The sequence below is a fragment of the Phlebotomus papatasi genome, chromosome 2 (assembly GCF_024763615.1).
Source record: "Phlebotomus papatasi isolate M1 chromosome 2, Ppap_2.1, whole genome shotgun sequence".
NCBI lineage: Eukaryota > Metazoa > Arthropoda > Insecta > Diptera > Psychodidae > Phlebotomus > Phlebotomus papatasi.
In genome coordinates this window covers 74,925,365-74,951,837 of record NC_077223.1, presented here as the reverse complement: position 1 = coordinate 74,951,837, position 26,473 = coordinate 74,925,365, and the positions used below count along the sequence as shown (strand labels likewise).

At 32.9% G+C, this 26,473-nt stretch overlaps 2 protein-coding genes across 4 annotated transcripts; one reads left to right on the top strand and one right to left on the bottom strand.

The window, feature by feature from the left end:
* Positions 1-227: 227 nt before the first annotated feature.
* LOC129804334 (radial spoke head protein 3 homolog B) lies at positions 228-16,087 on the top strand. Of its 2 annotated transcripts, XM_055851545.1 has the most exons (5): positions 228-1,099; positions 5,275-5,362; positions 8,855-8,896; positions 9,088-9,482; positions 15,544-16,087. In XM_055851545.1, exons 1-5 carry the CDS (start codon positions 576-578, stop codon positions 16,001-16,003), a joined length of 1,509 nt encoding a protein of 502 aa, XP_055707520.1. In that variant the 5' UTR covers positions 228-575; the 3' UTR covers positions 16,004-16,087. The 2 variants fall into 2 exon arrangements, with proteins under 2 accessions (XP_055707520.1, XP_055707521.1); XM_055851546.1 differs by lacking the exon at positions 8,855-8,896.
* On the bottom strand, positions 16,016-26,271 carry LOC129804350 (IST1 homolog). 2 transcript variants are annotated; one of them, XM_055851593.1, is made up of 3 exons: positions 26,045-26,271; positions 25,197-25,982; positions 16,016-16,394 (listed from the first exon to the last, which is right to left on the bottom strand). In XM_055851593.1, exons 1-3 carry the CDS (start codon positions 26,156-26,158, stop codon positions 16,188-16,190), a joined length of 1,107 nt encoding a protein of 368 aa, XP_055707568.1. In that variant the 5' UTR covers positions 26,159-26,271; the 3' UTR covers positions 16,016-16,187. The 2 variants fall into 2 exon arrangements, with proteins under 2 accessions (XP_055707568.1, XP_055707569.1); XM_055851594.1 differs by having other exon boundaries at positions 16,016-16,376.
* Between the last annotated feature and the right edge of the window lie 202 nt (positions 26,272-26,473).

Sequence of the window (26,473 nt, the reverse complement as noted above, 5' to 3'; positions counted from 1 at the left end):
GAAGGTGGAATGTCCAAAGAGGAGAAAAAACGTTGTTATGCTAATTCAAAAGACTGCCGATGGTATGAGGCTCCTGACCACCGTCTTGGTGTCCGCGTGTGACCGGTTTTATTTATGGAAAAATGGATATTAGGGGGTGGTTCAGCTGACCACAACTATTCGTGCTGGTGTTTTCCCATGAAAAGCCTTTTCCCCCGGCGCAAATGGAAAACTCCGAGCTACTGGTCAGTTCTCCTCTGAACTCCAAAGTGTTCAGGTGTTTCTTCAGCTCTTTTCCCGGAGCACACATAAGAAAATTGAGTTTAAGAGACTTGCATGCTGTTAACAACTCTCCTGAGTAAAATTAAATTACGTTTTATTTGTCAGTTACACCAAGTGCAATCAAGTATAAATTGCTAAATTGACGCTACTCCATTGCATGCCGTTTGTCTCGAATTTAGGCCAATCATTTATATTTTAGTGGCAATGTTTCTTTTCCACATTTGTGGAAATTTTCGGTAAAACTGCCACTTAACATTTTCCGTACTAACGGACTCTTTGCTGAGATTGAAGTGCCTTGAAGTGATATTGCTAAAATGCCAACAGTGTCTTCGCGAATGTCTGAAGATGTTCTTCTAGACGATTCCTTGGTTACACCAACAATTCCCGTGTCTTTTTCCAAACCCAACGCCATAGTACGTCCTGTCCAGAGGACTCTCACACGAGAGGCCAGTGAAAAAATCTTCTCAGACATTGGTAGTCATCTGACTGATTCTAGTGAGGGCAGGGGAGCTCTCAAGGAATTTGTCGAACAGTTAGACGCCAAACTGAAGCGACTTCAGTGTCAAGATCAAAAGGATCCCAAGAAGAAGGGTGTCAAAATCACCAATGAAATTCAAAAACAGCGACCACTATTTATCACAACCGTCCCTACTGGATACTATGTCCAACCTTGCAAGGAACCCATCTGTATCCGAAAGGTCTATGCATACTCCAGCCATCCGAGAGTTGTCGCCAGCCCAGACAAATCTCAACAGCAATCCCGAAAATTACATCGCCCTGCTCTCGATCTCAAACGCCACGTAATCTCTGAGCCTGGCGTTCGCAAAGAAACTCTCAGGTAGCTCACGCACTTAATCATTTTCCATACTCAAGTCTATGCCACAAAATCACTCTCCAAGGTCTCCCAGGGAAGGGTATTGAGTGCAGAATTGCACAGAGATTGCATGCAACTAATAATCACCTCCTGCCGATGCAAAAAGTTCTGGGTTGGGAATTGAATCATTCACTTATCCGTCCACCACACCAAGAAAATCGATAGATCAGCTGTCGCTCTTGGTGAACTCTGTCTGCCCACAATTTGTTCCACTTTGGTTGAGGGTGAGGACAGGATTCATTAACTACAACGCTTTTCGTGTGTGACGTCAATAAGATAGAAATTTTTGGAAAGAATGAAAGGGTAGAGGATCTTAAAAAAGGAAATTCAAGATAGTCGTGATTGTCTCAAAATCCTTAAATCGAGATACACTCATTAAAAACCATGTCAAAAGGCTACTTTAAAAGATTCTAGTGAATAACAATGATTCACAATTACATTCTTTAAAAAAAAGCGTGAAAATACTCTTATAAAAGTTAAATTAAGAAGAAAATATCACAATACTTTAAAAACACCGATGAAAAATTTTAGGATATCTAAAGTTTGAAGGTGCACCATTTTTATTTAAAATAAATATCGTATTTAAGAATGTATTAATTTAGTAATAATAGGATATTTTAGTACAAAAAAAACTTGCATTGACGTTAATAAACCGGTAGAGGAGACCGAGGCAAAATTAGCCACATATAGTATTAAATAGTGGTACCTTATTGTTTGCCTGCGAAGGAGTATTGAGGAAACCACTCTATTCTAAATATATACTTTCCTTCTTATTCATTAAAATATTTATCAGCCTCGTACAAACATTTTTTGTACAAATTGTACGCAATTAAAAATCTCATTTGGTGGCTCATCTACCCCGGTCTCCCCTATCAATATATAATTAAATAAATTATCATACAGAATATCCCCATCGTATTCTATGACTAAGCTAAATAGTTGAATGCTTTCAACGTTTAAACTCAGCTATAATTAATTAAAGAACAAGATGCAGAGTAAATTATTTTATCGCATTAAATATTTGATTTAAATAATGAATAAAAAATGGATAAATCGGATAGTTTTATAATTTATTTTTTTCTTCTAATGCGTTTTCTGTTTTAAGTATTCCAAGAAAATATTTTTATGCAAACTTTGAAGAGTTCCCAGTAGGGGAGCTCGGGGCAGATAAGCCAGAAAACGAAATTTTTCTTGTCAATAATTTATGAAAAACATTTTTCAATCAGACTGATAAATATTTTAATGCTCAGAGAAGGAGTTATTTTACTCTGAATAAAAAGTACCGTAGATGCGGGTGATTTTGTCCTCTGTGGGTGACTTTAACCCCTTACTGATCGGTAGCTTTTCTTTAATTCTAATGCATAAGAATGGCCCTTACCGATTAGACATGGTAGAGTGGATCGGTAAAGGAAAGCTTGCGAACAGGAGGAGGTTAACGTCACCCACGGGGGACAAAGTCACCCGCATCTACGGTAGTTTGCTCAATATTCTTTCATAGACAAAACCGCCTAATTTTACCCCTAACTAATTTTGCCCCGGTCTGCCTTAATATTTAAAAGCTTATCTTTTAAGACCTAAAAACATTATAATTTTATTAACTTACAATTTTAATTATTTAAAACAAAAATTTAAATGTTAAACATTATAAATGAGTCAGAATCAAAATATTGCTTTTTCTTTCATTTCTCTCATTACATTTTCGTTTTTGACAATTGTTTTGTTCCCATTCTTTTAGTCATGAGAAATAATAATGCATGTAGGGAAAAGTGCTCTCCCTTCAAACGTTCATGTCTTCGAATAATGTGAATTTTCTTTTAGTTTTCCTAAGAAACTTAGACATTTCTATTAAATATTAATTGGCTTATCATCAATTGTTGATAATTCCATGATGATTTAATGTAAATATATTACGAAAAACAAAAGAAATTCACATTATTCGAAGGCATGAACGTTCGAAGGAAGAGTACTTTCCCCTATGTGGCTTTAACAATACCGTAGAACCAGTAATAGTGTACTTAGGATCTGATAAATTAGCTAATAATCATAATCTCAAATTTTAATTTATTCAGAAATGATACAATTTTCCCAGTAAAATTAAAAATTATTTTCAAAACCTCATGCACTTTTAATTTCCAAACTTTACAAGAATAGAAAATTTCGAATTGATTTTTTTGGAACAGATTTTCTAATATCAGAGAAAATAGTCAGCTTCTGAACACGCCAGCATTCGAGAATTACATTTTTTTTTTTCAAAGTAAGAATATCTATTCTAATTATCGTAATTATCTGTTATAGAAACAAGTGGTCTGCTTTCGAATAAAACATTATGTCCAGTATTTAAGAATTTTGCATCATTCGAAGACTGACATGTTCGAAAGCTGACCACCTTTCCTCTAGTTCTATATTTTCCATAATAATTTCACAATCCCTTTTGCATTTATGGCCTATTAAATCCGATAGGTTGCAACCACGCGCGAAAGTTATAATAGGACTTAAAGTAAAAAGAGAACTTCAAGAACGCCCTTAAAAGCTTGTATAAAGCTAAAAGAGCAAGTAATTAACAGCTTTCACAATGTCATGCAAGGAACTTTAACTCAAGGATGATCTTATAAAAATCTTCTAAACACGATTCTATCTCCAGTTCATTTATAAAAATTTAAAAAAATAAAAAAATAATAATAGTGCTTTTCTTTATTATTAATCCTAATCTATTGTATTCTATTAATAGAATAGAATTTTATTAGGAACATAGGGGAAGTCTATCAGGCTTCGCACATATCCCAGCTTCAAACAATTCATATTTCTCTCATATTCCTTTAATAAATCTGACCTAATTTTTTCAGGAAATAATGTGACTTAAAACTAACTATTAAATTGCCTCTAGGTCGAATTTATTGAAAAAATATGGGAAAAAGCATGAAGTGTTCGAAGCCAGAGTATGCGCTAAGCCTGAAAGACTTCCTCCATTCAAGACCAACAACATTCCCTCAAGCTTTCACAATCAATAAAAAAATTGAAAAATTCTTTAAAATTTTTTCAGGAACTCTTAGCTTCTAGCTGAAACTAATAACCGTTTTTAAACTAATGCTCTATACCACTTAAACCTAAACAAGTTAAAAAGAGAGACGGCTTGACGTAATTATAATCAAAATAATAATTATCAAATTACGCAGCTTTTGACTAATACGGTTTTTACTAGGAGTAGTTTGACTATCCAATAATCCAAGAAATGGTAGTGGAAAACTGAAGAGGATGTAGTCTAATGGCCTCTACAGACTAGAGAGATAATGTCCATATTGAAGAGTGTTTCCTACACAAGCGTAGGGAATTTGCTTCAACATGGACATAAATTTCTCTAGTGTGTAGAGGCCATAAGTCTAATCATTATTTTGACTATAATTACATTAAGTCGTCTCTCGGCTTAAGTCGTAAATGTATTTGGGATATTAAACGAATACACATAAGAAACTGAAATTGTAAATAATCTCAGCTAAATGAACAATAATAAATACGAATATTCTGAATATTCGACAACATATACTAAATCCCTATAATTTTAATTCAATCAGCCTTATTCCAAAGAAGAAGCTTTAAAGCTTTTTATATAAACATCTAATAGACAAGAATTCCACTTTCTTTCTCACAACTCTAATTGAAACTCTTCACGCAGTCCAAGGGCCCTTTCAAGACATTGCAGGCGATATCCGGAAGAGTCTTTGGCCTTCTGCACACAACTAACCAAGGAGGGAAATCAGTGACCTGGGAAGGATGGGGTGAAAGTTGAAAATGGGTGGTTTATATGATAATGAGAAGGCCCTGTGCAAAAATCCATAAAACCCCGCATACGTACATCTTTGCATTTGAGGAGAATGACCAGGAAAAACCACCCACTTCCGTCTAGACTCAATAAATTTGCCACTCTTTCCCATCCATATGGGGGCAATTGTAGGGCTCCACGGAAAAGCTCCCAAGAGAATTCCGTTAGTTCAAACAATTGACTCTTGGTATAGGGGGTCAAACAACAGCTAAATTGTTAATAATTCACGAGTGTGGGTCAATAGTCATGAAAAATTGACACAGTGCCTCTCTAAAAAGTGACCAAAATCGATGTCTAAGAATTGGGCTATTTTTCATTGCAGGGATTCCAATCAGCCTTACCAAAATATGATGTTCGACAAAAGGGTTGTCCGTGGGAGCAATTTCAATGCAAATGCGGCAACAATTACGGTAAGTTGTGAACATTCTGAGCTTTACTTTAGATGATTTTCATAGACAAAATATTCTTCTTGCAAATTGTAAATTACTTTCGATCGAACACGTATTTTTTCAGATCGTAGAGATTACAATTAAGTGATTAAAAAATATTAATGGTGCTTTCCTGCATAAAAAGTGCATTTTTCAATTAGGCAGAAATACAGTTGACAAGTATAAATGAGGCAATAAATTATTTTAGTAATTTTTTATTATGTCTGTTCTCGTAACCTAATAATTTTATTTCATTGATCGAATCGTTAGAACCATTTCTGAAGTGTTTATTGGAATAAGAGAAATTGGTCAAGATTATATTTATGAACTAGATTTTCGTCGTAATCAACACAAATGTAAAAGGATAATAGAAATACAAAAACAATTTAATAATAAATGATTTATCTATTTTGACAATGAGGTCACGATTGATATAAAATATCATGAATAATTGAAGATATTGTGTCATCAAATATGTAATACTTTGCACCAATTTTAAAAGAAAAATAAAACAATAATGAAGTCCATCAAAATGTCAGGCTAATTGAATACAATCTTTTTGATCGAATTCAATCTGAAAACTTCTTTAAATGTTTGTTTAAAGTGTCTTTGACATAAAGCGTATAAGTTTTATTGATGTTGATATATAAAGATATTTGCATTAGAAACTCTGAAATACATTGAAACGAAAGATTATTTAAAGAGAAAAGGCGAAATATTTAAAAAATAAAAATCCATATTTTCAATTTTAATTGAGTGGTTAGGAGAAAGTGACCATGCTTGATACTGTAAAATGATGTCCAAGGTTTGTGATTATTTTCTGATTAACACACAAACCGAAGCGATTCTTGCACTATGACAAAAAAATGTCTCACTTATTAGGTTCATAATCCCACCTCAAATAGTTCCTGGAAATCCTTAGATTTTCCTCAAGAAGAAAATGAAAATTCAGTAGCGATTTTTATACAAGTTGGGTCCGGGGCCTTCCTGTATAATAATTGATTCGACAATTCGGAGGTCCATTTTCACTGTAAAAATTTCACCGGATACAAAAAAATGCACATCAATATTTAGACGGAACTCTAATCTATCTGCTTAAATCGTTTGTAAGACTGGTTATTAGTTTTAAAATCACTTTTATGTAATTTTTCTAAGCAATGGTTTTATGACATTAGGGCGCTAGCGAAAATAATTTTTTCACTTTGAGTCCATGAAAATGTCACTCTGCAACCTTAAAATTCAGACAACAGGGTTGAAGATTATGTCAATTGTCGATAAAATTGGCGGATTGCAATATGTGTAATTATGAAATAATCACATCTAATGATATAGTTGCCACATTAAAATTATCATTCATGGACACTTCTTAGAATATAGGATGGACACAAGTAGAATTTATGAATTTGTTACCACCCACAAAAACAGTGTCCACCAATTAAAAATATTTTTACATAAATATTAATACTCATGAACCCTCTATGTGCCTATGATAGTAGTTTTCCTGTACAGCGACATTAATTAAGAAATACTTATGAAATATCATGTATCGAAATTACAGTTTTGGGCCTATTTTTGATTTTTGCTTCCTGAAACTAGGAAAAAAGAGCTAGGATCCTAATTTTTTTAGGAAATGTGAGGCTTAGCACCAGCTATTGAAATATATTGCGATGAGTCATAACTATTGATTAACATAGGTAAAAATAGTTATTATCAAGCTTGGATCGTATCAAGCATGGTCTTTTTCCCCTACATATTCAAATGAAAATAAAATTGGAATAATCATTTTTCAAAATTATTATACAACTATTTCAAGAATATGAACTTACTTTTAAATTTTAAGGATTCTAGATTATCAACATTAAACTATTTGTTAGTCTTGCTAAAAAAAAACAAATTTTAATTACAATATAATATTAAATAACAAATTTAACAATCTCATGAAATAATATTAAATAATAACAGTAACAAAATTAAGTTTATTATTTATTATATTATTTAACAGTAGTAACATTCTTCATTAAAGTTCTTGAGCATTTTTTTTTCATTTTTAACCCTTTAAGGACGATTAGAACACCGGTGTCCCATAAAGAAAATAATTTTTCCTGACTACCTAAAATTATTTTTTCCTTATGTTTGTACGTAAATGCAAAGTAGAAGGTTGAAGAAATCTAGGATATTTTTTTCAAATCTCCAGCTATTTGCTATATAGTAAATTTTTAAGCTCAAAAATGACGAATTTTCAAATTTTCATAATGAAATTGATTTTAATTATTTTTTATACTTCCAGTTTTTTTTTAAACAAAACCGCTTTGGAAAAAGAAACTACAATACTCAAACATAATATTCGTCATTAGAATGAAAATTATCATTTATTCCAGGTGACCCGTGACCTATTCGTTAAAAATCAGTCTCATTGACACACCTTCAGCTTCATTAACGTCTAATTCTAAAAATTCTAAACGTTTTTTTTTTTAATTAAAAAAATATCACATAAAAACGTTCAAAATTTATTTATTTTACTATTTGTTCACTGTTTTTCAATAAAAAATATTTCAGTCTTTTGATGCCTTAAACAGAAATGACCGTCTCCAGGCGGTCTTTACCTTTTCTAACCTGGGGCCCAAACAAAAAAAGATAATGAAGAACGGATGGTTTTTTAAGTTTATTGAACCATTCATTACTCTAGACAAAATTATTTTACTACTTTTTTTTTGCATATTAAAGAAAACACTATTAGAGGATTAAATCAGAATTGTTAATTTTTGTTTAACATTTACTTTAATAGTAACATGAAATCACTAAAAACCATTGCTATTTCCGATAGATAACTGCAACGTTTTAATTGTAAAAAAAAAAACAATATTGTAAAACTTTATTCTTTTTACAAAATCAATTGCAAGACTCAAATGAAAGAAAACAGACTTAAGAGGCTTAAGTGTGCTTTAGTAATACAGGCTTCAGACCTAAGATTTAGCCATAAGATTTTTTTGGCAATTTTTTACTAGGATTGCTTCAATTGGATTATAAAAAGCAAACGATCTGTTAGATTCCGAACGAACCACTAAAATTGATTGCTATTTAGGTTTTGAGACCTTCGAAAACTAAGCTACACCTCTAATCTCAAGACAACTTAACATAAAGGCTCCTTTATGTAACTTTTAGCTTAAATTCCTTCTATTCCTCCCATTTTTTAACATAAAAAAAACATTAAAAAAATTAAATATGACTTATATTTTTCTTCTTTTCAGTTCAAGTAATAATTTAAAATATCAACTGCCTCATTATCCCCTTAATTTCATTTTATAAAATTCCAATTGAACATTTTATTTCTATTGAAACTAATCTCTAAATCTAAAAGAATATGTGTTCGTTGCAAATAAAACTCTTTCTGCAAATTATTTGTGTGATCCCAACTTAAAAAAAAAATTGAAAGTCTTGTAAATTTGCAAAATCCTCACCCACGCACTTTCACAGTGGAATCCCAATTTTGCCTATGCGGGCCTCCTCTCGGGAAAGGTGAGTGAGAATTCTAGCCACTGTTTTAGAGGGCATTTTTCCATACAGAGTCCCTCGCTTTGGCACTTGGTAGTCTTGTTTAGATAAGCACATTCCCCAAACCAACTCCTTTCTCTCTTCCGGTCGCATTTCTATATGTCCGCTAGTGGAGCAAAATTGGGCTAATGACTGTTTGTTTGTTGTTTACCCAGGGCGATACTGATCACAAGGACACAGCTAAAAGGCGGCAATTGCTGAGGAAAAAACCACGAAATCGTGGAATTGTAGGGACACCTCCACCGGTCAGAGGAAGACGACATGAGAATGTCCAGACGGACAAGTACCTGGAGGAGCTTTTTGTGCGCCCTAGTGAAAATGATGCCAGCTGCCAGACAGATCTCTTTCTCCAGAGACCACCATCTGCTCCGTTTGTGGCTACAACAGCTGGAAGGGATGCTGAAACGGAGATTCTAGAAGGAGAACTTACCCATTCAGATCAGGAAGTTCAACCTGTGGTGGACAATCTCATTGGGAGATGCATGGAACAAGCATTTTTGGAAGTTATTCACGAAGAAGAAGTGGCTGAGATGAAGAAGGAACAGCAAAAGTAAGTCGACAAGGGGGAGATATTTGGGTGAAAATGTGTACACCACTTCCAGGCACTTCCACAATTTGTATGGAAGAGGCCTTCGCACTTCCAAAACTTCGCAACACTCTCGAAAATCATGCAATACTTCCAGCACTTCTTGCACTCCCATGCACTTCTCATACTTTGAAGTCAGTAATTTATTTAATCTGATGAACAATCTAATTAGGAAAACTTTTAAAAAAGCTCAAAAACTTAATTTTTATACATAGTTTTAAATTTTTTCTTACATTTGGATTTTCTTCACTAGAGACTAGTGGAACTACTTTTGGAAAATAGAGTCTCTAAAAAACGTAATTTCGTTTGTAATTATTGAAACTATGCTGCAAAGTCTGCAAGAGTCTAAAAATACGAGTGCAACAACTAATTCAGCACTTCACACGTATCTTCACTTTTTATGACTTTTTATTAACCCATTCGTACCCATCGTCATTAATAAAAAAAAAGACGATTTTTGATCATTTATTTCTGCGCAATTGATGTCCGAATTTCTGTCAGGAATGGATTATTCGTTACTTTGGTCTTTCAATTACTTCGAAAAAATAGTCCGACAACGATGGAAATAACATTTTGTTGTTCTTTTCTCGCTTCGCGGAAAGTCATGCAAAATTTTTGGCTGAAAATGGCGAACGGAAAATACGACATCCCGTCGAATTTCTTAAAATTGTCCGCCATCCTCTTTCCTGATTTGAATTCTAATTGCTAATACGTGTTCTTAGATAGTTACTCTATCTAAATCAAAAGAGTTTGTAATTAATGTACAGAATTTAAATTCAGTGACCGTTAACACGCGTGTTTGACAAGGGTTACCCGCGCCCCCATGGTAGATATTTTTTTTCTTTACAAAAAAAATCTATTAATCTGTATGAAACTAATTCCAAAATATAAACAATCTATTTCAAGTATTTCTGGTACAATGATTGAATAGGTTAAGCTTGATTCTCTCAAAATCCTTTAAAATTAAATAGAACAGTTTTTAATGATTTAGTAATCAATTTTTGCTTGGCTTTTTTCTGGATCTTTTTCGCTATTGCTATATTCTATAATTATTTCTGCAGTTTTCCGATGTTGTTCGAAGTTTAACGAGCACATGTCTGCTATATTAGATCAATTTCTCATCACCTGTCGACAATCGATCTAGAAAAGGTTCTTCATCGCAACATAAGGGAAGTGTACCATGGATCGGAATGTTAAGAGACATGCTCCATATTTAGCTGAAAATATAAGATCCAAAATACTATTTGGTAGTTTTTCGTATGCCAATTGATACATTAGTTATCAATTTAACTATTTCCGTGTATTTACACTTTTTTATTTACGGAAATTACTAATATATCGGTTTAAATTTAAATGCAAGGATACAGTGTGTTTCAGGGATCAGCAGACGTTTTTGATGAGGATTCCTCTGCTTTTTTGGCATCCAAATCACTCAAATCAATGAAATTTTCACTGGTATATTGTTCTATCACAACAAAAATATCTAATAATGCCTGTGAAGATGACAGCTGAGCGAACTGAGCGCAATTTTCCACAAAAACATGTGTACCGATCCGAGGAACAAATGGAAAAAAACGTAGAGTAAATTAAGCTAATTCAAAACTTGATCCAAATGGAAATTTTTCACTACTCCAAATGGAAACGTTACTGTTTTCATGATAAACACAGTACTAAATTATTATATTTATATATTTTCTATATCAAAGTTTCATTATTTAGTCAATTTTGCTCCAAATAAAGCGAAAATCCATTCATATTCACAAAACTTTAATTTGGTAATTTCTCAGAAAAATTAAAAGTGTACCTTTCAACATCGAATTTTTCATCGTCGACCATGTTTTCCAATGAAAAACACAATAAAGTGACTCAAGGGCGTACCCAGGATTTCGGTTAGGGGGGGGCTAAATCTCAAAATTTGTTGGCGAGGGGGGGTACATAATTTTTATTTTGAAAAAAAAAACGTAAAAAAATAAAATGGGATAATAAAGCAGGTCCCCTAGTTTTCAGCATAGATTAGCCCATGCTTAATTTGTAGGTATTGGTAAGGAACAATCGTAAGTGTTCCTCGGACCAGTACACTCTCTGCCATATTATTGGCTAAAAATAAAATAATCTTTAGAAATTATTCGCTACTTTTTAGCAAATTACTAAAAGACATTCCTTTTAGTTCATATTTAATCTATAGAACCAACTATCCGAGAAACGTTTGACTAAGTCCCTTCCGATCCGCAGAACACGATGCATTTTTACAATTACACCTATCTTTATTCATTTCTGATAATAAATACGCAAATTTAGATATAGTAAAACGAATCACTAATATACCAATTGTCATATACAAAAACATCAAAATGTTTTGGAGCTTATATATTTTTCTTAAATTTAATATGGAGGTCTTAACATTTCGTTTCGTGATACCCTTCAAGGCAAAAAGGACTATCATATAGAATTAATGATATGCTTCTGAAAATTTCCAGCTTTGACATTTTTATTTAACGAAAATTTACTTAAGGGGTTACGACTACGAGGGTCAAGAAGACTAAAAACAGATTTTTTTTCCAAATTTCTGTTCTATCATAATAAAAAAAATTAATTCAAGCTCTTAGGCATAAAAATAACAAGATTTAAACTATATTTTCTGGATTTTAATTTAATAATTTTCAAAATTCAGCCATTGTGCTATATTTTCTGATATCAAAAACGTAAATATTTCCTGTTAGGTAATGAATTAAACTAGTCCTTGAACGAAGGATTTTATGTTTACTTGCTCATAACTTATTCTCTAATCTAAGACGAAACGTGGTGTAAAATCTGTAAAATACTTCAAAAATGCTATTCTTGTAGAATAGTCTTCAAAAAATTCAAATATCATTTTTTTCAAAAATCTTTCGTTCAAGGACGTGACCCCAATAGGGAGAAGCGGTTGAAAATGATAATGCTGATAATCATCAAGTACTGGTTTAACTCATTAGTTAACAGGAAATATTTGGCTTTTGGATTTCAGATGAACTTATTTCAAGAAATATTGTCCATCGAAAACTATTTGTTTTTTTTTTCCAAAAAAGTCTCCGAATTCCAAAAATCAGATCTCTACAACTGAATTTTTAAAAGAAAATTTCAGAACATATACTTTAAATGTTGTACTTTTATATTCCTAAGAGCTCGAATTAACCCTTTAACGACGAGACAGTTTTCGCTGTCCGAAAATTACGTATAAACATAAGTAAAAAATAACTTTAGGTAGTCACGAAAAATTATACTCTTTATGGGACACCGGTGTTCCTATCGTCCTTAAAGGGTTAAATAAACTTTTTATTCCGATGTAAAAATATTAGAGAAAATTATGCTGTTTTTAGTATATTTTGACCCACGTCTCCCCTTCTTAAAGGGTTACATGGATCACGCAGCCTAAAAACAGCATGTTTCCTTTCTTTTTTGTCAACGTGATATAATTAATTCAATATAAGCTCTTAAGTATGTAAAAATACAACAGTTGAGCTGCATTTTTTCAAATTTTCATTAACAACTTTAAAAGTTTAGTTCTTGTAACTTGGTACCTAATTTTTGGAAATGTATTTTTGAAAATAAAATTTACTTTTCGGTAGTCACGATTACTCAGTGTAGATTAATCTAACGTAAAAAAATTATTTCCTATTAGAATATGAGTTAAACTAACTTGAACCATGGATTTTTTGTTGCTTTGATAACGATTTATTTTTTAAGACAAAACGTGGTGCAAAATACGCCGAAAATCGTATTTTTGTATTAAATTGTCAAAAAAAGACCTAATTTTGTTTTTTTAAATCCTCAAGTTTAAGAACGGGTTTAACTCATCTGCTAACAGGGAATAATTGGTTTTTCTGAGATCAGATGAATCTACTCTAGTAATCGTTAACGAAAAATAAGTGTTTTCAATAAACGTTTCCGACAATCAGGTCCTAACGGCCGAATTTTTTTTTTTTTTTTTTAAATAAAAATGTCAAAAAATATAGTTTATATGTTATGCTTTTATATGCTTAGGAGCTTGAATTAAAATTTTTATTATGTTCAGAAGAAACTCGCTTACTTTTCAATAAGTATATGGTAAATTGTTGGTGCTAAAAGCGATCTTTAGAGAACTCAATGACGACTTTTATAAAACAAATTCTAACCCTACACTTTTACTTTCTCCGTGGCTTTTTAAATTTTCATATAAATCCTTAAATATTCTTTAATTCTGTAAAAAAACATTACGTGACAACTTCCTCCTTTTCGAAAAATATTATATATTACTGAAATTACGTTATAAAAAGAAAGTAAAAATAATTACTAAATATTTGCCCATTTTTACACTTTTTTTTTTAATTTTTAATTGTAGTGCAATGGGGGCAACAGCCTTGCTCTGCCTCCCCCTCCCCGATTGGGCTTTTAAATGCTTTTGTTTTAGCTCATTTTTGTATTGACAAACGAGCAGTAAAACACTAAATTTGAAAAGTGACTAAATTTACAACTTTCAAAAGAAGTAGAATTTTCATTAAAGTTTCGATCTTTATGGATCGAAAAATTAAGCCCATTTTTGGAAAGATTTGTTTTTTTACTGAACAAAATTATTAATTTTTGCTGACCAAATATATATTTTTTTACTTTTCATTTGTTTTTGTCTTCTTTGAAGCTTCTAGGGGGGGCAGCTGCCCCCCCCTGCCCCTAGCTGGGTACGCCCATGAAGTGACTGTTGTTTATTCGTTTTGTTTAACATTTATGTCATATTTCTGGTTAATTTTAGTTAAATTAAGTGCTAATCTTTATTGTTAACGATACGTGAAGTTTTCAAATGAAATAATTACCTATTTCGTGAACAAAAAGGGTTTTTCTGAAGTGTCTGCAAATGCTTTAATAGGAAACCCTGGAAGTACGATTTTTTTTTGGAGAGATTTTCTTATTGTTTTAGATGAGAAAGGAGAGAAGACCAGGAATAAGAACAAATCCTGCACTCAAGGGCAACTCAACAAGTTTTTGGAAGACTTTCGTCGCGAATTCACTTACACTGTTTGTCTCCAATTAGAAAGTTTCCCTTGTCTCCATTTGGATTAATTTATTTCCAATAGAAGCATTTTACACTTGCGTATTTTTCTTGTATTTAAGAAGTTTTCAAATTATATCTAAAGAATTTTCACTAAACACTAACACTCTAGAAGAGTCAAGGAGCAAATTTATGTAATTCTCTTCAGAAAAAATATGAACTTAATGTGTTGAATCTTCTGTCAAAGTTAAAGCGTCTGGAAATGGTTTTGAATTAGGACATTTACCCTACTTGTTCGCAAAATATAATTTATTTTCCATTTTTATTGTCGACATGAATAAAAAGGTGCACTGATAGTGAAATTTGAATCACTGAGTATTAATTTTTAAATTAACACAGTTTTGTAAATCATTTTAATCAGTCATAATTCCTCATATTCTGTCAAATTCTCGTGTAAAATTTTAAGAAAGTGATAAATGGTGGATGTCTGGCTCAGACTTTGATACGGTGGTTCAATAAATGAGGCAATTAATAACAATTTTCTTAGAAACTGGAAGAGAAAATTGGTTCTGTAGATTAAATATGAACCAACATAAAGGATTTAGTTAAAAATCATTACTAAAATGCAGCGTATAATTTTCAAAAATTACATTATTTATTTGAAATTCCTGTAAAAATTAAGGAAAATTATTATTTTTACTGAGTATTTCCTCGGAAAAATTACAATACAATTAAGCTATAATAAATTTGAGTGTATTTGCTCTATTTATTGTCATAATCGAACTTAAAAATGTCAACAAACCTTTTCACTTTGCCGCCCGAATTAAAAATCTCAACTAAAAGTAACGTAGACTGAAAAATACGTAATTAGACATAAAAAAACTTTATATTTAAGCACTCCCACTTCCAAAGACTTCCAAGCACTTCATTTTCACCTGTACACCACTTCCGACCCTAATATCTCCCCCTTGTAAGTCGACGAAGGAATAAGGTTGACTTAGAAAGCTAATAATTTTTATTCTTAAGACTCCTGGCACTTCGGGAAGCTGAACTGGACAAGTTGAAAAAGATGAATGGCGCAAATAGAGAGACCTTGGGGAAGACCAAAGGCCGCGTTTCTGCTGCAAAACTCCTCCAAGAGCACATTGCTGACCTTCTGCCTGCCATCCTCAGCTCTATTCAATCTGTTACTGAGGCAGAGAATCGAGAAGAGCTTGAGCGACAGTTGCGACCATGGCTAGCACGAGAAGTGGCTGAAGAAATTGGTCATATGATTGATTCCAGAGAACTCCTTGGAGAGATTGTCAAGGAGATCCTCCACGAGAGAGCTGAACTCTACGGGGGAATCTCAGAGTCAGAAAGTGAAGTATCTCTGGCTCCTGAGAGGAAGCTCAACCAAATTAAAAGCGAAGATATTAATGATGGCAAGGAGAAGGCAGTATTTATCGAAGGAGATGAGATACTGTACCGCCGGGAAGAAAAGTGAAATACAAGATCATCATTTGAGATAAAATTTAGCAATATTTCTCTTCTTCAGTTACACCACTTTAACAATAAAATTCTTTATATAGAACATGTGTTAGATACTTTTATCGGGCTGTGTTTCCCAACTTTAAATTGAGTTGATTTACAGAATGCATCCAGTTGAGATAGATCCCAGTAACTGGGGGCTACTTCTTCTTCTTTAGTTCCTCAAAGCGTCGTGACAAGTCATCAAAGTCAATCTCATCGTTGTCCTCATGCGGCACTTCCGGCAAATCATTCGGCACATTGGGAAGATTGGGAAAAGGCTGAGCAGAGTTATCTCCCATGTCCGGAGGAATCTTGGAGCGTGGCTGTGGTTTCGGTTTGGACGAATTCTGCAGTTTTGGATAAATCTTTCAAAATTCCAATCAGGAAAAAAGATATCATCAAAATTGGTCATATTCTGAGATACACTCCCATGAAAATATTTAGGCACAAAGAAAAAGGGCTACTCACTAGGATTATGAGTGCGATATAATTTGGTAGACACGCATTAACATAGAATTCCATCACAGAAAAATACATAGAGGTAAAAGAAAATTTTAAAAAAAAATTAACTTAGGGGAATATGCCCACGTTTCGTACGGTCCCAAGCTTCGTAATGACTAATTTTTTCCTGTTTCTCAATATTTTAAAAACTAGGGGAAGGTGTCCAGTTTTTAAAATATATTGCCGATTCACATTTATTCAAAAACATGAGAAAAAATTAGTTATTATGAAGTTTGGGATCATAAAAAAAACAAGGGTAGGGGAAAATGCCCATGCTTGATACCATTGGAAGCTTCGTAACGATTAAATTTTTCCTATGTATTTCAATAAACGTGACTCCGCAATATATTTTAAAAACTGGCTACCAAGGGCGTACCCAGGATTTCAGTTAGGGGGGGGCTGAGTCTCAAATTTTGTTGGCGGGGGGGGGGGGGGGGTACATAATTTTTATATTGAAAAAAAAAAACAAAAAAAATAAAATGAGATAAAAAGTATCTATATATACAAACTGGTCCTACTTTTCACGAGAGATTAGCTATGCCCAATTTGTAGGTATTGATTAAGGAACGATCATCAGTGTTCTTCGGACCAGTAGTGCATTGTCTCCTATATTATTGACCAAAAATAAAATTAATTTTTAGAAATTATTCGCAACTTTTTACTAAATAACTACAGCAAGGATGCATTCCATTAGTTCATATTTAATCTATAGAATCAACTACCCGTGAAACATCTGATAAAGCCCCTTCCGATCTGTAGAACACAGTGCATTTTTACTATTACACCTATCTTTATTCATTTCTGATAATAATAAACATAGGGTAAGTGTGCTAAATTGCGCCCAGCTTGCAATTTCGGCCATATTTTTTGTTCCTCGAATTTCCATGAATTTTTAGTTTTTACATACTCTTGAGATTGTACAATCCAAAAAATGTCGCTTCGACGAGCAAGATGATCTGATAAAGATATTGGAAGAATTCCCGAAGGGCAACGAACTATGAGAATGAAGGTGGCTGAAATAGGCCTCCAATTCTATGTCTACATTTTTATTCATTTCAAAATGTATTTAGAATGATTTTAGGAAAATAAAGATGATAAACTGTGTGTAAGGTTCCAAGCATCACTCCTTATAAAAGAGTAACAAAAATATTCTATTTTTATTAAATATATTACATTTCAAACTTGAGACTTTGTCGCTTGCATGCAACTATGCCGAAATTTGGCACACTTACCCTATACAAAAACATTAAATAGTGTTTTGGAGCTTATATTTTTTTAAACTTAATGTGGAACATTGGTCTTAACATTTCGCTTTGTGAAGCCCTTCAAGGCAAAAAGAACTATCAGTCTTTAGAGAATTAATGATATGCTTCTGAAATTTGACATTTCTATTTAACGAAAATTTACTTAAAACAGATTTTTTTTAACTTCTTTTCCAGCATAATAAAAAAAATTAATTCAAGTTCTTAGGCATAAAAAGAACAAGATTTAAACTATATTTTCTGCATTTAATTTTTAAAAAAAATCAAAATTCAGCCATTGAGCTATGTTTTCTAATATTAAAAACGTTAATTTTTCCTATTAGGATTTTATGTTTACTTGATCATAACTTATTCTATAAAACGAAACATGATGTAAAATGTTATGATTTTATATGCCTAGGAGCTTGAATTTAATAAAATTTTTATTATGTTGAGAAAAAAAGTTAGAAAATATGCTATTTTCAGCCTTTTTGACCCGCATAGACCCTCAACAGATCAAAGTTCAAAGTCAATATACGACCACAGCTTTAATTATATTATTCTTAAATTTCACGTCTGACTGCTCCATTTGACGGCTTCAAATAAACTTTCGGAATCCTTGATGCTTTTTTTTTAAACATATCGCCCGAGGAAACTAGAGGTCCATCACAAGTTTTTAAAATGTCTTAAGGCCTCTACACATTGGGAGTAATTTTCAAAAAAAAAAACAAATGCTGGGAACGTCAAAAGGTCAGGAAGGTGGGAACGTCACAATTCTGTCAAAAATGCAATTTTTGGCGAAAACAATTCCCAATGTGTATATGTTATTAAGAAGAAGATTATTAAAAATATTCTGTAGAATCATTTTAAGAAACTTGCTTTCTTCTCATATGGTAAACCGTTAGTGCCAAAAAATACGATTTTTAGAAAACTCAAGGACGACTTTTCTAAAACATATTCTAACGCTATATTTTTACTTTCTCTGTGGATTTTTAGGCTTTCGTTATAAATTCTTAAATATCCCTTAAATATGTGAAAAAGATTAGGTGACAACTTCCTTTTTTTCAAAAAATATATTACTGAATAAATTTATTACTGAAAATACGTTAGAAAAATAAATCAAAAAAAGTTACGAAATATTTGTTCATTTTTACAGTTTTTTTTAATTCTTGAATCTAGTACAGTATGGACAAGCGCCTTGTCCTGCCCCCCCCCCCAATTGGGTTTTTAATAGTTTTTGAGTTTTTATAAGTTAATTTTTGTAGTGACCTTCTACAAATGAGCAGTAAAACATTAAATTTGAGAAGTGACTAAATTTACAACTTTAAAAAGCAATACAATTTTCATAAAAGTTTCGATCTTTATGAATTAAAAAATTAGGCCCATTTTTGGAAAGATTTGGATTTTTTTACTGGCCAAATTAATTTTTTTTGCTGAATAAATATATTTTTTGCTTTTCACTTGTTTTTGAATTTTTTGACCTAGGGAGGGGGGCAGCTGCCCCCCCTCCCCCTGCCCTTAGCTGGGTACGCCCATGCTGGCTACTTTCCCATAGTTTTTAAAAAACGGTTGCGATGAGTCACATATATATTGTGAAATATAGAAAATTTAGCCATTTCGAAGCTTCCAATGGTATCAAGCATGGTCACTTTCCCCTATTTTCCCCTACGAGTTTCTCTTTCAAAAGTTCTGTTTTTCAGTTAAAAGAAATGTTAATCGTTTTCTGAACCTTTCATTGAGCCCTTGTTAGTCAAAATTCACATCCCTTTCTTTCTTTGAAGTTTCGCATATGTCTATCCTACTCTTTCCTAGTCTTCTTCTTTTTCTTTTAAACATCATACTAAATTAAACAGGGACCTCTCATTTCATTTTTCCATACGTTTTTGCATAGAGGCACTGACAGGGCCGGATTTAGAAATGTGGAGGCCCAGTGCCCATATGTGGGGGCCCCAAAAATTTTACGTTTTCCAACAGTGCGGCAGCGTGAACTATGCCAAGTCCTAAAACCTGATTTTCTTTTTACTACTTGAAGAACTATAAGAAGAACTATACCGAGAAAACAGTAGAATTCCTCAATTTTTTGCCTATAAATTATACAAGTTCAGTGAAATTATATCATTGAAATTGTAAGTTATTCGAACTCTGGTTCAATTCATTTATATAAATTTTACAGATTAATACAAAAAATACGCAAAACGAGAAATTTTACTAAATTCTCATACTTGAGAGCACAATATCTTTAAAAGCTTTAAAGGTACATTTAAAAGTATTTCATGTTGATTTCATCCAGAAATAATAAGAATTAGGGTAAGAGCTCATAATTTTGGACAGTTTCTAAATTTGGACACTATGAGGGTAAAGTTGGACATTAACTATTGGCAAGTTTTTTCCTAAAGAGAATTGACTTATCAGTCTGATATATTTCGAAATTGTGCATTAAAAGCTATCTAAAAATACATATTTCATAATGTTCGTAAAAATAATACAAGAACTGTGAGCAAATTTGTTTAAGTCGCGGTGCAATATTTGCAAAATTTTTACAAAGAAAAGTGAAAAATAGCTTCACTTTTTATTACGCTTGATGGGCCCCTGAAATTAAATTTAGTTCAATCCAATTTTGTGTCCAAAAAATGAGATAGACTAATGAAAATCTTATGAGAAAGAACGAGATGCGAATTTTGATTTTATGAAATTTTACTGATCTAAAACGTGTGGCAGGGCATAAACTTCTAAATTAATTTTAAGCAAATTTCATAGCTTTTTTTTTTGGAGTTTTCAATAAAATAGTAAATTCATTGTTAACTTCGGCAAAAACGTTGGTTAAAAATCTGAGGTTAAATCAAATCTAACCTTGAAATTCAGAAATGTTTAAAAAAGAGTATCAATCAATTTAGAAAATCCCATCTATATACATTATTAATTGTTACATTTACAATTGAAATCAAAGAAACTCCAGAAATTTTATCGCTGAAAAAAAGATCAATAACCTTATAAAAATTTAAACAAATTTTCCAGTAATAAAAGTAAATTTTTACCAAGAGGATCCAGAAGGTTCTCTCTGTTAATTCTTACATTATACAGGCATCAACATATTTCTTTACACCGGATGGAGGAGAAAACGGATAATCATAATCAAAAATCACTTTGCCACAGAACTGACACTCTTCACAATCTTAACAAAATTATAAAATTGAGGTTAGTATTAGAGTTGGTAAATTTCAAGAAATTTCATGATCTTCCGCCTAAAGTAGGCGGCGACTGCTGTTAAATTTCTGAAATTTTATCATCTCTAGTTAGTATCAAATTAAATAATCATGAAATGAATGAAATGTAAGTGAAATGTTTAAGTTTATTTGCCTTTCAATTTCTGAAGTAACTCTATTTAAATTTGAGTTCAGACAAATGTTTCTAATTTTTAGGTTATATTCACGAGAACTTCCAATTCCTTTTCTAAAATATTACCTTTAAGAAAATAATAGAAAGTAAATCTCACTAAATCTTTCAAAAATGTTTTCTAAAATTCTTAAGCATACTCAAAAATTTAAATATTCGTAACTGAATGTTTTTTCACGTAAGGTTTTTAGATTATCTAATTTGTTTTTGTATACAACTGACACAAACAATATACGTAATATTTTTCATTAAAGCGAAAATATTATTCATTGGTATTGTTAGAAAAATTACTTAAAATTTTGGGCTATTTTTGTGCATATCGTTCATAGAAGCACAAAATACATCTAATCAGACTCTATTGGACTTTCCAAGGTTAGATATAAAACTTATCATTGAGTATGTTTCTCAGTTTAATTTTTATTGTTGATTTTCAGTCAGTAAAAAGTGTCTCGTCGTTAAAGAGTTAAGATCGGGCTACTTTTTAATTCGGGCGGCAGTTAAATTCAAAAAATGTTTGTTGACATTTTTTAAGTTGGATTTTGATTATCAACTGAAGCAAATATGCTCAAATTTTCCATGGTTTCTCTTAGTACTGATGTGTTTTTATATTATTCAGGGGTTTTCATGAAATTTACCATAAATATGAGTGTGTAAACTCAATATGCAGATGAATAAAAAATCGTTGCATTTCAAAAAATTTGTCGCCCGAATTTCTGTCTAATTCGGCTGATATTTCAGCCCCAAATGCCCGAATTTGAGAGAGTCTACTGTATGTTAGTAATCGGTCAAAATTTTTGAATTTCTGACAGATTTTTTCGGAATGTCTGTGGAATTTCCGCGGAATTTCTACAAATGATTAAAGCATACGAATGGACGTATTTCGCAAATGAAGTGGTCTCCTTTGTATGCATTTCTCTATTAAAACAGTGCACTTCTGCTCTGAGCGTCTCAAATACATTGTAAACCGAAGAAAAAATAGTAAACTAAACAGTGTATAAAATGGCAACAAAAACCCAGATCATGGAAATAAATAATAATAATTTCTGCGGAATTTCTGTGGAATGTCTGCGGAATATCCACAGAATTTCTGCGGAATTTCCGCAGAAGTTCTGTGTGTTTCTGTGCACGTTTAACCCTTTAACGACGAGACAGTAATCGTGGACCGAAAATCAGCAATAAAAAATGAAACCGATATACAAAATCAGTAAAAGGTCTTACATCTAACCTTAGAAAATCCAAAAGAGTCTAATTCGGTGTACTCTTTTCCTCTATGAGCGATAGGAGCAAAAATAGCTTAAAAAATTAAGTAATTTTTCTGACAATACCAATGAATGATAATTTTAACTCTAATGAAAAATATTATGTTTGAGTATTGTAGTTTTAATTCCCAAAAGGGTTTTGCTTAAAAAAAATTGGAAATAAGGGAAGAGCACCAGCGATCGGCAGTGTTCCTCGGATCGTCAGGTTATTACCATATTGTTTCACCAATTCAAAAGAATTTTGAAAAATTATTGGCTACTTTTTACCATTTAACTCTCACAAAAATGTAATGCATTAGCTCAGATTTAATTTATAAAATCAATTTTCCGTGAGACACCTGATTAAATTTGTGACGATCCGAGGTACAGGGTACATAGTTGTAATTACACCTATTTTTTATTAAGTTATTATAAAAATGTAAAATTCAAATGCACAGATATAGTTAAATGGATCTCTAATAAACCGATTAGTATTCACAAAAATACCTAATATGTAATATTTTGAGGCTTATATTTTCAACTAAATATCGGGCATGTCTCTTAACATTCCGATCCGGGGTGCTTTTCCCTTATAAAAAATAATTAAAATTAATTTTCATTACACTGTGCAACAATTTTGGACTTTTTTTTTGTCCCTGGGTTCTCATGCTATTTTTTCAATTGTTAGGGTCAAATGATTTACGAAAATACTTATAATTTTGATTTCATTTGGATTTTGCGCCTGGAATCTAGGCAAAACCGTTTTTGCCGTTTTTTGATACTTGGGGGCCTATATCTCCGATTCTGATGAACTGATTAATTTCTTACTTTGAAACAATTTGTTGTCCATTACATGCCCGATAAATCCTCTGAACAGATGAAGTTCGTACAACTGACACCAGGGGCGCTGTAGTCTCATAAATGTCAGAAAACATGGGAAAATCGAACTTTTTAGCAACTTTGATCAAAAATATCTCGAAAACTAGGACTGTCCCTAACAATCTGTTTTGTGGGTTTGATAGAGAATTTAATCAGCTACATTTTCGTCCATGTACAACTTTTCTCTCAGATTATTTTTTAACCTCGATATTGAGGTTCAAACGAAAAATGAGCATTCAGCCAACTAAATAACACCTTAACAATTTCAAGTGTTATTGTTTTTTTTCCTCGCAATTAGGCAGTAACAAGCTTTTATTATATTATTTAATACTTAAATATCGATATTATGGCGATTTTTATATGACATTTTAAATTTTTAAATATTATTTTACTACTTGGAAACTTGTATAAAACTTTAACGTATGTGATATACATAAAGTAACAATTACAAGTTCAAAAACTAGTTTTAGATTTATTTCGACTGGAATTCAGAGAACATGTGCAGAATCTGATAACACGTCTCTCGGCGGTTGCTGGGGTCTTCCGGAGAAACAACGCTGGCAGAATCAGTGACACAACACAAAAAATAATCTATCACGCACTAGGCCATTCTCTGATTCTCTACGGGATAACCGTATGGGGAGTCTGTGCAAGCAAGGATCTCTTAAATAAGCTACAAAGAGCACAGAATAAAGTCGTTAAGGCAATTTTCCGGTTAAATAGTTTCACGAGTTCAGAGGTCCTCTACTCAAAGTTAGAAATAAATAATATAGAACATACATTGAAATCTCAGCAACTCATTCACATTTATAAAATATATAATAAAATTATTCACACTAATCAAACATTACAAACACAACAGAATCCTAAAAATACTAGACAATTTAAAAAATTACAAATCACAAAACCAAATACAACAAAGCATGGAATTAAATCAGTTAAATATTCTGCAGTTACTCAATACAATAAAATATTGCCACACCTGTCAGAAAATGATTGTAAAGATCTATACTTATTTAAAAAACGTATTATTTCTGTAATTAAATTACAATAATGACACTATTGCTTGTTGCTTGTTCGTCTTGTTTCCATATTTAGATTTTTGTTTTTGATTGATACCTTTAAATGTTCAGAAATCTTTTTTTTCCAATCTAATAAAAAATATGTATAGTCCTACGATGTACCTTGTGTATATGGGCATGAAAAATAAAACAATTCAATTCAATTCAAAAAATAGCATGAGAACCCAGGGACAAAATCATCGTTGCACAGTGTTATGAAAATTTACAAATTCGTCATTTTTAAGCTTAAAAATTTACACTATATCAAATACCTGGAGACTTGCAAAAAATATTCTAGATTCCTTCAACCTTCTACTTTGTAATTACGTACAAATATTTAAAAAAAAGTAACTTTAGGTAGCCAGGAAAATTATTTTCTTTATGGGACGCCGGTGTTCCAATCGTCCTTAAAGGGTTAAGTGAATTAAGAAATTTACTGTTTCTAGTATCTTTTTCAGGTTAGGCCGACCTCAAGCCTGAAACAGAACCTCAAACTGAAACCTCAAACAGAATCAAGTCGTTAGGAAAAATAAGTTTTAAAATTTCTATGCCATCATAGAAGTTCTATGCTGATATGTTTCCACAGTTTTTCTTTCTTCTCGTAAAATCTGTTAACTAACATTAAAGATTAAATATTTTCATGGGAATGGGCACTTCTAATTTGAAATATACTTGGAAATAGAGAAGAGAAAGGCGTTGAGATCTTGAGCAACTACTGAGGAATGGTATCTCATCCAAATTACTCACGCAATTCCAGAAGAGTTAGTGATTGTAAAGATAGATTTAGTTGTTTTTTGGGAAGATGAGAATATTAGTCACTGAATCAAAAAGGTGAACATAGGAGGCATTTTTACCTGGAGATTGTCATCCGGAGAAATTGTGGAGTATGGTGGAGGCAGCGAGTGACGCTCATTGTTTGTGAAATCCGTGTTGATATTGAGGTCCTTCTTCTCCCCAGACGGTCCTGGTGGATTTGGAGGGATGTTGTAGGTGAAGGGGGGAGCAGATGCTCCACCGGAAAATCCTCCCATCATATTGGGATAGTCAAAGGGCTTCCTAGTCGGCGGCTGAGGCATTTGCGGCAGAGGCGGTGGCTGTGGGAAATCAATGAAGCCAGGAGGCTGTGGAACACCTCCATCGAGATTGTTTCTCGCTGAATCACTAAGATCAATCAGGACACCATCTTCCTTGGCTTCACGCATCACCTGAGGATCAGGTTCGTACTCGATGTTGTAGTTCTTGGCAATCTCAATCAAATACTTCTCCACCAGAAGCTTCGGTGGAGCCTGAATGGCCATCTTGTGCATCAGCTTTTCTGACACATGATGTCCAGGAGCCCCTGCAACTGCCCCCTCGGCAAAAGGCTTGCCATACTTTGTTGTCAGCAGCTCAGCAATGACTTTCAGCTCCTGGACATCTGCCTGAAGCCGAGGAGCCACCCAGATCAGACTGGAAACTGCTTCGGCAATACCCTCATCGAGGTCTTTCATCTGTGTGACCAGCCCAAAACGAGCCAGGAGAAGATCACAGTACATCTCTACGATTTCCATGGCTTCCACCAAGTAATCCTCCCGGATGATGTGCTCAACACGAATCCGAGCTCTCTCTGCCTTCCCTGCTGCGATGTAATCTGCGATTTCCTGCAAAATGGCCAGGTAAATACACTTCCGGATAGGAATTAGACAAAAGATTTCTGTCTCACCTTTCTCGCCTTCTGTGTCAGTTCTGTCTTCTTCTTTTCCAGCAATTTCAATCGATTCAGGGATAATCGAAGATGTGTCTTCAATTTGGTATAATTGGGGCCACTGGAGAACATCTTGGAGCTGGGAAAACTGCGTTCAAACTTTGCGAAAAACACTGCAGAAGTGACTCACTCTCCACCGAGCCTAATTTTCGGTGACTCAGTGTTTACCGGAATTTTCGGAGTAATTCCGAAGATGTGAAAACCCTCAAAAACCCCTAAACCCGCCACTAACCTCACAGTCGTGCAGTGAAATGCGACGGAGAAGGATCATGGGATTTCTCCACAAAGTACTGGACAATTCCAGAAATCCTGAGGATGTCTGGCCAAAGGACCCACCTTAGTGAAATGTGCGGAAAAAATGGAGTTTTTTGTGGAAAATTGGTGAAA